The 15,642-nt window shown below is 40.0% G+C and overlaps 1 protein-coding gene across 2 annotated transcripts in view; it reads right to left on the bottom strand.

Moving 5' to 3' along the window:
* The window catches only part of BMP2K (BMP2 inducible kinase), a 130,106-nt gene extending 118,171 nt beyond the window's left edge, over positions 1 to 11,935 (bottom strand). The window contains exon 1 of one of the 2 annotated variants that reach the window (XM_037147067.2): positions 11,276 to 11,935. In XM_037147067.2, coding sequence (XP_037002962.2) covers positions 11,276 to 11,444 — 169 coding nt within the window. In that variant the 5' untranslated portion in view covers positions 11,445 to 11,935. The remainder of the gene's footprint in view (positions 1 to 11,275) is intronic. The other variant, XM_037147066.2, reaches the window with a different exon arrangement.
* Positions 11,936 to 15,642: the final 3,707 nt, after the last annotated feature.

The following is a 15,642-nucleotide window of genomic DNA, read 5'->3' as shown; positions in this document are numbered from 1 at the left end:
AAGCTGAAAAGGTCTTAGCCTTATTTCAGATTCTTGTACACTACCCACTACATCCATCCCTATATTTAGTCTTCTAAAAAGCAAGTATCAATAGGATTGACTTCACAATAACCATAATGGCCCGCCATCTTTTTAAAATACATGTAGTCTATATTAGGAAGATGGCCACTTTTCCACAATGAGAACAAATTTGAACCTTGAATCTGTAAATAGAGCTTCTTTCTCATGCTAGAAATGTACAGGACATTAAATTAGTTACACTGAACTTTCAACAATATGGATTTAAATAGCACCTTACAAACTCACTTCAAACATTCCTATTGACAAGGTACTATCAGCAAAGTACCATATACAAACACACTTTAATTATTTCTTAATCCTCGCCAGAAGACATTGTTTTGGAGTTTGTTTTGTTTTGTTTTGTTTTGTTTTGCTTGGAGAGAGAAGAAGCAGGGAAGGAGAGGGGGCGGGCAGAGAAAACTATTGATCTCGTCCTATAAGCACCATGACCAGGGGTTGAGCCTGCAACCTAGGTATATGCCCTGACTGAGGATAAAACCTGAAACCTTCAACCTTCGTTTACAGGACAACGCTCCAAGCAACTGATGAGCCACACTGGCCAGAGTACAAGTACATTAAAAAAAAAAAAACATGAACTGGCAACATTTCTTAAATTCCCACTTCAGTGAGTTGAAAAACATAAAAATCCTTAACAGCTAGCTTTATTGGGTTTAAAGAAAACACATCAATTTGAACTGAGAGCCTTAGAACTTTTCCTTTGGATTATATAAACAATATTTTGTTGAAAGATGAAACCTTAACAAAGATTTAACAATCTAGTTAACTAGTCACTAGGATTTGAACCAGGCTAGAATTTGAACTTGTTTACTAAACAAGAACGCCTCTTTAGATCTACATTACTGTACATACTGTTAACTATCTTAACCAACATTAGTTATCAATCACTTATCAAAAGCTTTTGCACAGCTGGGCATATGTTGGGCTGGCCAAACAGTTACTTAGGTTCTTCCACCACCACCCCCGCAAGATGCCTCTCATAGCATTTAGTCATCTTTATTTCATTCAAAACAATTTTGTTCATCATATTGAAAGAGCTGTCATATCAATGTGCATTTTAAAGAAACTTATCAAAATTGGTAAACATTGTATAGCCATTTTAATATTGAAGATGGAAGAAAACAAGCAACATTTTTAGCACATTATGCTTTATTTTTTCAAGGAAAGTAAAAACGTAACTAAAATGCAAAAAGTACAGTGTATCAAGAGGGTGCAGTGACTGATCCGACCTGTCAAAAGCAGTTTGCAAAGTTTTGTGCTAGAGATTTCTTGCTGGATGATGCTCCACGATTGGGTAGACCAGTTGGAGTTGATAACAATCAAATCAGTACATTGAGAATGATCAACGTTATAACAGGCAGTAAATAGTTGACATACTCAAAATATCCAAATCAATAAGGTTATTGGTGAAAATGAAAAGTGTGTCTTGTCTTATGAAAAAAAAAAAAAAAAACATATGGACTTGTTAGCCAACCCAATACATACACATCCTACTTCTGGCAAAAAAAATCTATGTCCCACTAATCATGAATAGCATCTCTAGCATCTTTTTTGTTTGTTTTTGGATTCTGGGTTTTGTTTTTCTTTTTGTTTTGTAGACAAAGAACAGACCATTAACATTCAGTAGGAGAGATTCTGCTATGCAGGCAAGAATATGAAAAAGTGGGTCATGGCCGATGATGCATAATCCCACTCCCTAGAAAAACAGTCCTAACAACAGGCACTAAGTAAAATATTTTACTATACTATGTGTAAGTCGTTTTAGTACTAATATCTTAATCACTCCATAATGAATAGTAAAATCTAAACTAACTACTTACTAACAATCTCATTCGAAAGAGAATACTGGATACTAAAGTATGTAAGAAGGTCCAGCAAGCCCAAACAATGACTCAAACACAACAAAATTTTCTAAAAATAAGTAAACAGTATTTGGGCAGGGGAGGTGGTATGCTGGGAAGCTTCTCTTCCAAAAAACCAAAGAACAAAAGAATGTTGAAGGTGATAATAATTAGTTATTAACAAAACTACACAGACTTAAATTTGCTACCCTCTGATTTGTTATGCCAGGCTTACATTTCTTTATCTAAAAGAAAATGCACCTGGCTGTTGTAGCTCAGTGGATTGAGCATGGGCCTGAGAACCAGACAATCGCGGTTCGATTCCCAGTCAGGGCACATACCTGGGTTGCGGGCCGGTTCCCTGCAGGCCAATTCCCAGCAGGGGACTCACAAGAGGCAACCACACATTGATGTTTCTCTCCCTCTCTCCTTCCCTTCCCCTCTAAAGATAATTAAAATCTTTAAAAAAAAGAAAATGTAGTATCTTTCTACCTAGAAAACAGGTACCTCCAATATCATACTGACTAGTTAGAGGGGGGCCCCAAAGTAATGGTCACATGTTTCCTTCCTACAGACATTAAGGAGATGAGATACCCTACTTCCTAATCCCTCATCCTCTTAAATGTTGGTTGTCCCATTAAACCTTGGTACTATCAGCCACTAATGAGAAAGCCATGGCATGCTGACCATTTCCAATATTGTTACTTTGTTAAGATTAGGTACTCAGAGCACATACTTTAGACCTGTTCAGCTTGCTCTCTCTGTCCCATAGCAGTGGCTGTCTTTAAAGATGATATGGATCAAGGGAACTCAACTAGAACACTTTTGAGAGCCATGTCTAAGTCCCCACAATACAAAGATGTACTATCTGTGTAATCATAACAGAAATGAAACAGGCTATGAATCAAAAAATAATTCTTATAGTATTTTTTAATCCATCTAGAGAACACTGCACCTACATTATTATTAAACATCTCTATTCCTTATTTAGTTTTAATAAACTAAACAAGGCCAACTTGCTCCTAAATATCAACTGAACAGCTAGAAATGTCAAACATGACTGCTATCCAGTTGTTTCATAGTAAATTTTTACAGGATCTCTGACTGCTTTTCAATTCAAAACTTAGTCTCTTAACAAATGTACTGAATACCTACCAAGTACAGCACTGAAAGAGATAAAAGATGAGTGTAAGCAAAACCTTAAAGGAGCTCTTAATCTTGCAGTAGAGGAAACTTTTCATTGGACATTTTACTGGAATGTGCAATAAAATGAGCAAGCTGTGTAAAGTAAGTGTAATATGAGTAACGGTCCCACACTGACAGCAAAGAAAGGCTTAATTACCCTTATTTAGTTGCTAACAAGGGTTTCACGGAAAAACAAAGATTGCAAGAAAGTAACTATTTTAAATGTATCCTGTAGGATCCAATTTCAACAGAGTAGGACAAGATTTTAGGCAAATGAAATAATATGAGCTGAAAAATGGGAATGAGAAAATATGAGAGAATGGAGGAAAATATACATAGAGGGTTAAAGTGAGAGATTAAGGCTGGAGAGATGGATTGGGGTCACACTGCACAGGGCCTTGAATCCCAGATACTGAGTTTGTATTTCGCTTGATAGGCAAGTAAGAGGGTGATGTGTCAGAGGTCCATCTCAGAAAGAATAAACTAGAAGGAAGACATACAAGAGCTGATTTGCTGAGTAAACACCCTAACATGTTAAGAATGGTCTGCATGAGTAGGTAATACTCTGAGAGGTCTTAAGGACCCAAACTAGAGCTGACAGAACTGGAAACAAAAAGCAACTAATTCTTCACAGATTATCATCATGGGTAAGCTTTCTATATACAAACTCACTCTGAGAAAATATTGCCATACTCCTCCTCATATATTCTTTCCAAATAGAAACTTGAAAAACAAGAAAGCACCTCACTTCCAGGTACCCTCCAAATTATATATATTATAAATGAGTCACTTGGAAAACACAAATTAAGTGACAAAAGAAGCAATAAAGGTGGCATGTCCTTTGAAACTAAACAGCACTCTGAAATGACACAATTTTATTTAAGCACTCATCCCTTTATCTCATGGGGTCCCACATAAGGCAACTTCTTATTAAAAACTGTTTCCAATGATTAAGAAATAATTGTATACTGTGAGCTAAAAAGTAAAATACTAACCCATAGTGAAGCTTGCCAAAGAACTCAATGCATGATGATCAAACACAATTCTTTCACTATGGTCTCAATCCTAAAACCATTCATCTTTATTCCTCCTTCCCCTTGCTCCCCTCTCATCAGAAGGAACAGTAAGAATCAGTTTTATAGACAATCAGAGAATGCTAAAATGGAAAAGGATGTTTCAGATTCATCTTTATCCTAATTTTTTCTTGAAGAAACAGGTGAAAATATCAAAAAGCAAGTTACTGGCAGGACCAGGCTTACTAGGTGGCCCAACTCCAAGTTTTGCCTTTCCTTTTAAAAGTTGAATCGAAGAATGCGCCATTTCAAAGATTTAATAAAATGTTAAAATATACGAACTATATAGTAGTAACCATTGTTTCATATTTTAAAATAATATCCACTGCAAAATGCCTCCCTAAAGGCTACATCCCAAACCATGCCCTTAGTGCTACTGAAATTCTATGAGACCAGGACAGATCAAAAATTCCAAAACAAAGTTTCTTTTTGGAAAGGCCCAACCACCACTTTCCTGCAGAAAGATGTGAAACTGCTAGCAGAAATGTGCTGACTGATCTTATTTGTACAGATGATACGCACAAAAAAAATCTCCAAATTAACTAAGTGCCCAACTATTTAAAACAGCTCAGTCATTAACCACTCAACTCCCCAAAACTTAGTTCCCTAAAAATAGTAGTAGGCTTGTGGGTAGATGAATGGTTCACCAGATGAATGCAGGACAAAACCAAGGAATAAGCAGTCTCAACCCCTTGCTGATGAAACCTTATGCAGCTTTGAAATCGCCCTTTTAGACTTTTAATTTCAGAATTCCAAGTCAAGGCTTTAATCATGTTGATAGCTACCAAATGTGTTCTAATAAGTGTATGTTCTACTTCATGTTCTCACCAATGACTGGAAGAAATGGGGTGAAAGAGAAACACGGTAATACACAAAATTAGTTAAGAACATTAAAGAAGCCAGACACTCTCTCCCTGGTTGGGTAGGTCAGTTGGCTGGAATGTTATCCTTATGCACCAAGGTTGCAGGTTTGATCCCCAGTCAGGGCATATGCAGGAGACAGACAGTAAATGCATAAGTAGGCAGAACAACAAATCTGTGTTTCTCTCCCTCTCCCTCCTTCCTTCTCTTTCTCTCCCTCTCCCTCTCCCTCTCTCTCTCTCTCTCTCTCTCTCTCTCACATACACTCAAATCAATATGTTAAAAATATTAAATTAAAAAAAATACCAGACTCATTGTAAGGACAGACATCAATTCTACCTTCTAGTATGTTCCTTAATACTAACATCATCAAGGATCATTTTGAGTTTTCCCTTCTGCAGACCCCATGATGGAAAGATACTAACAAATATTAATTTATTTCCATAATTTAAAATTTTTTCAAAGACAACCTTTCTACTCTGTTCAGCATGACAATGTCAGCATTAACCACACAAAACTGACTACAGCTAAAAGCAAAGAAATTTGAAATGTTAGTTAAATTGAGCACTTTATTATTAGGAATAAATGTATTATTTCCACTACATTTTTCTGAAATAGTAAAAATTAAGAATTGTTTTAGTGTTACTATCTTGTCTTTGAATAAAACTACCACCTCTAGAGAAAATGTATCAGTGGACAATCAAAATTACAACCCAGGAGCTATGCCTACAATTATAACATAAACGAGATTATGTAATGTCTTTGGGGGCAAATTACCTTTCATTTTACTATGAAAGCACATGCTGCTATGAATGTCAAAATTCTGTATAGCTGACTGAAACTTGAAAATTATATATAGCTAAATGCTTCATAATAATCATCTTATTTAAATGATTCAGACATTTTACAAATATAAATACGACACTTAATTCAGGATAAATATAATAGCTAATCTAAAGCAAGTTACTACAACTCCAGAATCAGATTTCACTAGAAGCTCACACTCAAATCTAAACCTAAAATTGATCCATATTTATTGAGAGATTTGGCATACACTGTTAGGTACTGTCATACATTATCTTGTTAATATCACACATCTATTAATCTTCATAAGAGATATTGACTCCATGACAACAAAAAAGAAACAATGTTTCCTGAGAGTTTAATTCAACATCCATCCTCTCCCAAGGCTTTAAATAACAGTCATGTGCTCACTAAGCCAGATACCTTTGCTGAGTGACTACCAGACCATGTACTCAACTTCCCACTTGCCATTACCTCCCAGATAGCTCAGCTAAACATGTCTGAAACTACTGGATATTCTCCCAACTCCTCAAAATTGTTCCTTCTCTACACTTCCACATCTCAGCAAATGGTACTTCCATCCAAGATTTGCATAAGCAAGTCCTTGTTCACGCTTCCTACAACACCCCACCCATCCAATCCACATCTCTAGGTTCCAACATTGTAACATTGGTCTCCATCCCCACTGCCATCTTAACTAACCATCTAATTTGTGCACCTCTCAATCAATCTCTAGACAGCAGTTGCCACAAGAATATCACTAATAATTTAAATCTTTCAGCAGCTGCCCATCAAATCGTAAAATAAAAATCTAAAAATCTCAAATGGCATACAAAGACCTGGATCTTGGTCACCTCTCCAACATCATTTTGGGTCCTTCTCCCATGTGATATAATACATTTACTGTAGTCCACGGCTCTGGGCACACGTGTTTCAGTTCCTGAAGCTCTTCCCCATATAGGGACTAGTCTCTTTGTGACATACTACAGCCACCTCCACCCCTCTGCCTTTATCTAACTTTTCTCATAGTTCAGGTTTCTGCTAAAGTACTTTTAAAGGCTTCCTTTATCCTCTACTATAAATTGAATCCGTTTTTCTCTAAAACCCTGTGCTTTCTTCTCATGTAATTTTCAAAAGCATTAACTACATTAATTCCATGATTTCTGTTTAACATTTCTCTTCCACACTAGAATGTGTAAGGTTCCTCAACAACAGAGAAACATCTGTTTTGTCCTTCGCTGTGTACACAGCACCTAGTACAGAGCAAAGCACATGAAGAGGCACTGTATAAACAGATATGTACAGTCCTCCCCTTCTTGGTCCTCTCTCAGAAACTTTAACTTACAAGTTACTGGAAAACCACAGATAATTTCTGCAAATGAGATATACTTACACCCATCATTTTCTTACTGCAAAAACAAACATTCTTTATTAATTTCCTATAAAATTAACAATGAGAACTGATTAACACTTAAGCCTAAATTTGCCCCCCTTAATCTAAGTCATCGACTCTGACAGAACTACTACACTTCTACAGAGCTCTATAGTAAATTTCTGGCCTCCAACTACTGACAGTGCCACCAAATCCCCATGCCCACATCAGATAGTCTTCCCCACCCAATCATGTGCAAAATATCATTACTATCTAACCCCCGTAACTTCATGATTAAATTATCTCAACGCATTATAGACAGTGTCCCAGCCTCTACACCAACCAGTTAAGTGTACTTAGAACCAAAACTCTTAGAAGAAAAGGTCCCCTACTCAAAAGCGAACTTCTCCCTGTTAAAAATCAATAAATATTAAATTCCTCTAAAGAGTACTGAAGGGCTATGGAGGCATGTGATCAAAAAGCCAGTACTATGAACTTGGAAGATTACATTAAATTGTACAAGTATGTGCTTGACAATATGACACTGTTTCAAGCTAAATTTCATATATGCCCCATCTTATTTCTATAATGCAAAGCTGAATTTGGTTAGCATGCACTCCTGAAACTAAACTGCTTTGGAGAAAATCCGTGAAAATGCCCCACTATACACTATCAGCCTTCTAAACTTTGAGCAGGATCTAAAAAGGTGCAATTTGTCAGCATTTTCAAACAAATATGTATTCAACTAGAAAGACAGTATGATACAAAGAATGTAACATTTCAGAGACAAAACTACTCCAACAGTTTAGGTGTAACATACAACATAACTACATGTAATCCTGTGAACCTGTTTATATTTTTAAAGTTAAATATGTAAAATATATAAATATGCATGTGCATATATATGCATACAAATAGATATACACATATATATAGTTTATCCTCATTATTTGGGGATTCCATATTTGAAAAGTCACCTAATTGCTAAAACATATTTGCATCCTCCAAATCAGTACAGTGGCACTTTCAGTTATTTGCACACGTGGACGTAGGGGTGGGAATTTTGAGTAGGCTAGGTGGAGTCAGTAGGCTAGGTGGAGTCAGGAAGGTGATGCTGTGCCTTCTGGTTTCATCTCTCATATTATAACCAAGTACCTTTTCAAGATTTATTTAGTGTCACGTTTTTCTCACTTTTGTGCTTTTTACTGGTGACTTTATTTTTTTAATATTTTATTTACTTATTTTTAGAGAGAGGGGAAAGGAAGGAGAAAGAGAGGGAGAGAAACATAAATGTGTGGTTGCTTCTCATGTGTCCCCTACTGGGGACCCCAGCTGCAACCCAGGCATGTGCCCTGACTGGGAATCGAACCAGCGACTCTTTGCTTCACAGGCCTGTGCTCAATCCACTGAGCTACACCAGCCAGGGCCAGTGACTTTATTTTTTAAATGGCTCCCAAGCATTACGTTGCCTAGTGTTCCTAAGCACACAAAGGCCATGATGCCCCGTACAGAGAACACAGGTGTATTAGCTAAACTTCATTTAGGCATGAACTGCAGTTGGCCATGAGTTCAATGTTAATCAGTCAACAATATATATTAAACAAGGTGTCTTTAAAAAGAAACACAAACAGAACAAGGGTGAAGAGGCTTGCAGTACCCTAACCCTGTTTTTCTCCTAAGAGGAATGGTTCGGTATTCGCCAATTTGCTGTTTATGGTGATTTTATAGAACATAACTAATGAGAGAGAGAGAACATGAGCGCGCTTGTGGGTGCGCTGGATGTTATGAAGCCTCAAGACACTGCAGAGGTCATTCGGAGCAATCTCCCCATGTTTGCAGTACAGTAGTAAAAACACCTCAGGGCACAGCATCTACAGGGTCTTGGGCCCTACTTAAACAGACTTAAAGCAAAATATTTTAAATCTACCAAATTTGCTTTTTGGCCTCTGGTTCTACCCATTTTTTCCACTAAATGGTATAACTCTCCCCAACTCAGGTACTCTCAACTCTAATGCCTTTTCAGAAGCACTTGCCCTAATCTTATAACCCAGCAAATGTACCTGTCAATTATTGGTCATTCTTGAATGTGAACCAGACTTGTGCTTAAACACCTTGCCTGAATTGTGGCATTACTTATTTGGAAAGAAGAGAGAATATTAAGCATCTAAAATAGGAATAAATTACCAGAATCAAAAAGCAAAGCAAATACAGATAATTTCGGTTGTGTATGTGCTAGAGAGCACATCGGAGAGGAAAGAGAGTCCAGGCCTCAGCCTCCCCTCCAGGGCAAACTAAAGCCTAGTCCCAGAAGCTGGGGTACTGGGTGGCAAAGTTCCATCTTCCGAAAATGGTTTCTTCAACCCTTGCTTCCTCCAAGCACTTGATTACAGATTTTTCCAAGAGAAAGGACATATCAGTGGAAGATTAGTGCTTGGATTTTTTTTTTAATTTTTAAGCGATTGAGTCAGCTTTGATATTTTTCATTAATTTTCCAAAATTATTTATTTTATTGAAAATGACTTGGTTAGGGTAATGATAGGATATGTTTAGAGGAGTGATAGAAGCTACAAATGCAAAGTCTAGTTTGAAGAAATGTCAGTGTTTTCTCTCTAGTAAATAAAAGACCCATCTGCAATTTAGTGAAATGAAGTCAATGCACTAATACTGAAGCCAACTTCAGTTACTTAATATAATTCAAAGATAGAAGTATGGCATGTGTGGTAACAGCCATCTTCTTCCTAAAACCTACAACTTAATCTAAACCATCACTTGAAATTCACACCCAATGAAGGCCAGGGAAATTGTACAGCCTAGAAAATCTACCTATCATGACCAATGACCATATATATTCATTCTTTTAAGAAGCTAAAGATCCTTCCTCCAACTCTCCAAGGTTCAGCTAGGCTCATTATTAGGGGCAAAGTTCTGCAAAACAATGACATCCACCTCTAAATAATTCAACATTTCTTTCCCTTTAGAATATTTTATAGACAAAAGCCTTCAGATTTTTCTCTTGTACTAATCTGCTATGGCATTTCAAAAAAACAAAAGTGGAATCTCAGCCTACTGCCTTCAAACCACATTATCTTTCAGAGAACCAAAACTACTCTTCAAATTTCTTCTCCCTTAACCTTGAAACTTAGAAGGGCTGTTTATCAACCAATTCTTTCATATGAGTTTTTCAAAGCATTTCTTTTGTAAATTCATTTTGCAATTAAAAACCCAAAAGTCACTGAACCGTGTAATAAACAAGAGAAAGTATTTTGAATAAGCCAATTATACAAGTAATACAAAACTACTTGTAGGATTTTTTCTTTTTAAAATGGAGTAAACTTTTTAATTGTAAGCAAACCTGAAACTTCTAAAGATACTAAAGGACGGAACACAAAACTTCCCAAGTTAAAGTTTACCTGCTTTCTAATCACCACTTAAAAGTACTACCAAAGGGACAAACTGAAAGGGGATGAATAGGAGAGATTCTAAATAACAAAAGATAAAGGGATTTCAAGTTTACCTGCTTGCCCAAAGCCACCTACTAATTGAATCACCTCCAACATGCGCACACACAGAAATATATTGCTTTTCAATTGATGACAGAGCAGGCGCAAAACCAGGTTCAACATCGGAGGCTACAGGGTCGTGTGCCTCGCGACACAGCTGGAGCCTCAGATGAAGAGGCCAACCAACGCATGACACCCGCCTGAGCCACATCTGGCAGAGCAGAGCCTCAGTCCTACTCGATCTGACCCTCTAATGAGTCACTGACCCAATCATAACCCACATCACTCGCTAGGACGTTTTCTATTTATTTCCTCGCGTCAAGAAGGACCGAAAATGACAAACTCATAATGAGAGCTCTGCACTGGTCAGAGCAGCAAGCGGCGAGAAGAGCTGGCTTAAGAGCGAATTCCCGAGTTACTCTTAAGAGCCCCCGCTGGCCCAACAGAGGATGCAGAGAGGGAAGAGTAAACCGAGAGGGCGACCAGAGAAGCGAGCGAGGACCGGGAGAAGCCACCGCCACACCCCAACCCTACCTCACCTGCCTCCCCGGGCGCCCGTACCTTCAGCCAGCGACTCCTCCAGGGTGACCTGGTAGCGGCCGACCGCGAACACCCGGACCCCTACAGACGAGCTCCCAGAGCCAGAGCCGGCCCCGACCCCGACGGCTCCGCTGCCCGCCACTCCTCCTCCGCCGCCCTCCGTCTTGGGCATTCGAGAGAACTTCTTCATGGTCCCGCCGGCGCGCCCGAGGGCGCGGGGCGTGTACAAGGGCGCGGGAGAGGGCGAGTCCACAACCCAGAACGGCCAGTCACCCGAAAGGGGTCGCCGCCCCTCGCCGTTCCAGCGTCAGTGAGTGCTTAGGGCCGCCGAGCCTCACATTCCGCGCTCCCAAAGCTCACTGCCCCGGCCCCGCCACCCGCTCCGAGGTTCCCCTGCAGCTGCCTGGCTCCCGCAGAGGGCAGTGGGGAGGGCGGGGATCGGGCGGGGCGTTAGGGGGCGGACCCGAGCGCGGGAGCCACGCCAAAGCCTTCCCCAGTGCCCCGGGCGCCCCCGCCTCTCTGAGCAATGGGAGCAGAGCCCGGGAGGAGGGAGCAGAATGGGGAAGAGGGCGGAGCGGACGACCCCTGCGGAGAGTGGGCTGGGCTTCCCAGGACCCGCACGGTCTGGACCGCAGCCCGCGGCGCCGCCGGAGCTAGACCCACGCCGCCCGCCACTCGTGGCCGTTGGCGGCGCGGCTCCGTTGCCAACCGCTCAAGGAGGCTGGGCGCCTCGCGCAGGCGCGCTGCCCGCGCCGCCGGAAGTGACGGTTCCGGCTCTTGTCACGTGCGGGGGGGGGGGTGTGGATGAGGGAGGTGGGAGGTGATTGTGGGGTAGGTCTGGGGCCCCGGGCCCGGGGTCCCGACCGGGAGGCAGGCAAGACCTGTAGAACCCGGGCTTCGAGCAGGAAGCTGGCCCGGGAACCTGTTCCCGCTCTGCCCGCGAGGCGGGGTCTGCCATGTCTGTTAGGAGTTTGTATGTTACACTGGGGACTGAAAAACGCCGCCAACGACTTTACCCCCGCTAAGGAACTTTTGCTGCATCTCTAAGCCAGTTTCCAGATCTCCCTTGAGAATCGTCTTCCGCTCGCCCACCCGAAGCGTGGGGGATAGGGGCAGCACGGAACTAGAGCGGATTCCCGTAACCGACTTCTAAAACCAGTGTCGCACCGTAAGACGCTTGTGCTGGGAAGCGTTTTGCGGTTTATAAATTAGGTGTACTTTCAAAGTCTCACGTGTGCTGCGCAAGAGCCGTGAGATATTCACAACAGGTATCATACCGTTTACATACCGTCACCTTTGGCCAAGAGAGTTTAACGGACTCTTCCAAGGTCACACAGAGGGTTCGTGGCAGAGCTGAACTAGGACGTCCATCCGTCCATGCTTAGTTCCATACTGGAGAAGTAGGTTTAGGTCAGATCATTGCAAAACGGGAGATTTACGATCGTTTGGAAACACCATCATTGGGTTTCTCTGTCCCGCTCTCCCCCACCCCACCACCACTTATTTAATAGATTTGTTCATTAAAAAAAAAGAAAAAAAGTCCCGTTGCACCCATCTCATAAACTGCGGGTATCTCAGTGCCTATGGGGTGAAGCACGCTAAATGGCCAAGGGAGTAAGGGCAGGATAAGGAGCAGCAAGTTGCAGGGCATGTGTGAAGAGAGGAGCTGATTCTCAGCTCCAGCCTGCTTTTCCTCTGAGAATACAAGGCCACTGTGGCCAAAGGTTCCAGTTCCTTAAGAAGTCAGAAATCTGACTTCTCAGATTTCTGAGAATTTCTGAGGATGAATTTAAGAATATGGTATTTGCCAAATTTTTTAAATGTAGGCCAAATAAGTTGTAACTGTAGAACTCGGGTGTGCACCTTCTATGGAATCTCCAACCCCATTTCTTTATCCAACGTTTTAATGAGATACAGGCAGAAACTTTAGGAAATGTGCTTAGGCAAAAGACTTTAAGCTTTAAAGTCTTCCATTCTTCCCTCCCCTTTGCTATTTGAAGAGCAGCTATTTTTGCCGATGCCACCACAGTGCTCTGATTTAGGCGTTTTTGCTGCACAACTTACTAAGCTAAATTTCTTCATCAGGATACCTGACCTTTAAAGTACATTCCTGCTCAATGGGAGTCAGATTTACTATGTCACAGGATTGGGGATTCATGCCATTTAGATTCATGCCAATTGGGGATTACCATTTAGAAATAAGGTTTTGTTTTGTTTTTTTTACTGAGGGGATTCACTGTGAAGTCTCATTCCTACATTTGAATTACATTTTTCAAGCAGATGAAGGAGATATTTAGCCATGTCATTCAATTCAAAACTGGAATCAGTCCAGCATACAGAGTTTGGGTCTAATACAACTTCACCTGATCACAATAAATAGTTTACAAATAGATCACAAGAATAAATATCAGTTTTGGAGCCAATTTAATACAATTGCTATAGTAAGGAAAATCACTTCTATGTACCCATAGAACCTGATGTCTGATCCAGAAGTTGATAATTAGTTTAAGGCATAGACACACATACACCCTGCCAAAACTATGGGTAACACAAAGCAATGTATTTACTTTTTCACCAAGCATGTAATAAAATTTGAATAGCCTCTGATCTAAACAGACTGTTAACTGCACAAAATTCTATGACAGATAATAAATAAATAACTACTAACAAAAATGCCAAAGCATTGATAAAACATTTCTGCTAGCAAAAATTATTGATGTCTACTGTCAGATTGTACCCTTACAGCAACTTTGTGAGTTAAGAAGGAACATTGTAAAACCAATTTGTAGGTAGAAGTTGAGATACTAAGGGCAGACTGTTAAGTAGCAGAAAAATTTTGTTGCGAATTATAGCACTTTACTTTGCACTTATTGTTAGGCCATGGTTATGAGAGAATATCCAATTTGGCTGTGGGAAATAAAATCTCTGAAAAATATGTGTATGGATAATATTAATTCTGACCACCTTAAAAACTGGCATTGAGGTGACCTACAATAAGAACCCAGATATTGAATAATTTAATAAAGGTAAAGAGTTAAAAATTACATTTCAACTTTCAAATGTTTGTAGCTGTACTGCTATTAAAAAATAGTTGGGAACTGGCCACATAATGAACTTTTTTTAAAACAGATTGCTTCACTTTGCAAGGTTTCGTGTTACAGAATTCTGATAAAGTCAACAGTTCATTGTAGCTAACTAAAGGTTTCTGATATCCTCAAACAAGAAGGATTTTGACAATGGGGGGAAGGAAGGTTATTGTATTTTATCTTCTACTGGAAAGCCATAACCCTTCTTGTAACTCTGACCCTCATCTATTTTGTAGTAAAGGGGCTCTCAAAGACACATGTAAAAGTGAGAGTGACTGACATGAGTCAAATAAAATATATTTATCCCAAAAGGCTTTGTCCAGTGCCATAATTACCTTTATAAGTCATCACTTCCGATGCCTGAAGAATCATTTTTGCTCACAAGTCAATGTTTCCCTTTGATGATGTACCTCTATCATTATTAACCTCATAATGTTTCACCATTAGGGATATTATTTTCTTTGCCTAACATTATCGCTTTATACCTAGTTAAATGTTCAAATCTTTGCTTTCTGAGAAAGTAAAAGTCTTCCAGTCCATTAGTTAAAGAACATATGTCTCCATTATTAAAAGAAGTGGCTCTTTAAATCACTGATATTTAAATCCTATTTAAAGTACTCCACATTATCACTACATTATAAATGTTACACTAAGAAAAATCAATCTTATTGTCTGGTTTAAAATACCAAGCTGCTGCCCTCACCAGTGTGGCTCAGGTGGCTGTGCATCACCCCTCAAAGGGAAAGGTCGCCAGTTCCACTCCCGTCGGGGTGTGCGCCAGGGCTGCGGGTTCTGTTCCCGATCCAGGTGTGTGTGAGAGGCAACTAATTGATGTGTCTCATGTCAACGTTCCTCTCCCTCTTTTTCTCCCTTCCTTCCCCTCTCTCTAAAAATAAATAATAAAATCTAAAAATAAAATACCAACCTGCTTACAAATACTCTGAATAGGAAATATAACTCATTTGACTTGAAGTGATTTTTTATGATACAATTTTTACTACTACTTGACCGTACTTACAAAAATGACTTCAAGAGGTAGTCCACTTCAGCCCTGGCTGGTGTGGCTCAGTAGATTGAGTGCCAGCCTGCAAAGCAAGGGGGTGCTGGTTCGATTCCCAGTCAGGGCACATGCCTGGGTGGCTGGCCAGGTCCCCAATAGGGGATATGCAAGAGGCAACCATATATTGATGTTTCTCTCCCTTTCTTTCTCCTTCTCTTCCCCTGTGAAAACAAATTTAATGAAATCTTACCAAAAAAAAAAAAAAAAAAAAGTAGGCTACTGAGATAGACTAGTTGATCCCC

Source organism: Artibeus jamaicensis, unplaced genomic scaffold (genome assembly GCF_021234435.1).
Source record: "Artibeus jamaicensis isolate MK-2021 breed Jamaican fruit bat unplaced genomic scaffold, CSHL_Jam_final scaffold_1031, whole genome shotgun sequence".
Taxonomy (NCBI): domain Eukaryota; kingdom Metazoa; phylum Chordata; class Mammalia; order Chiroptera; family Phyllostomidae; genus Artibeus; species Artibeus jamaicensis.
This window is presented reverse-complemented; position numbering and strand designations above follow the sequence as displayed.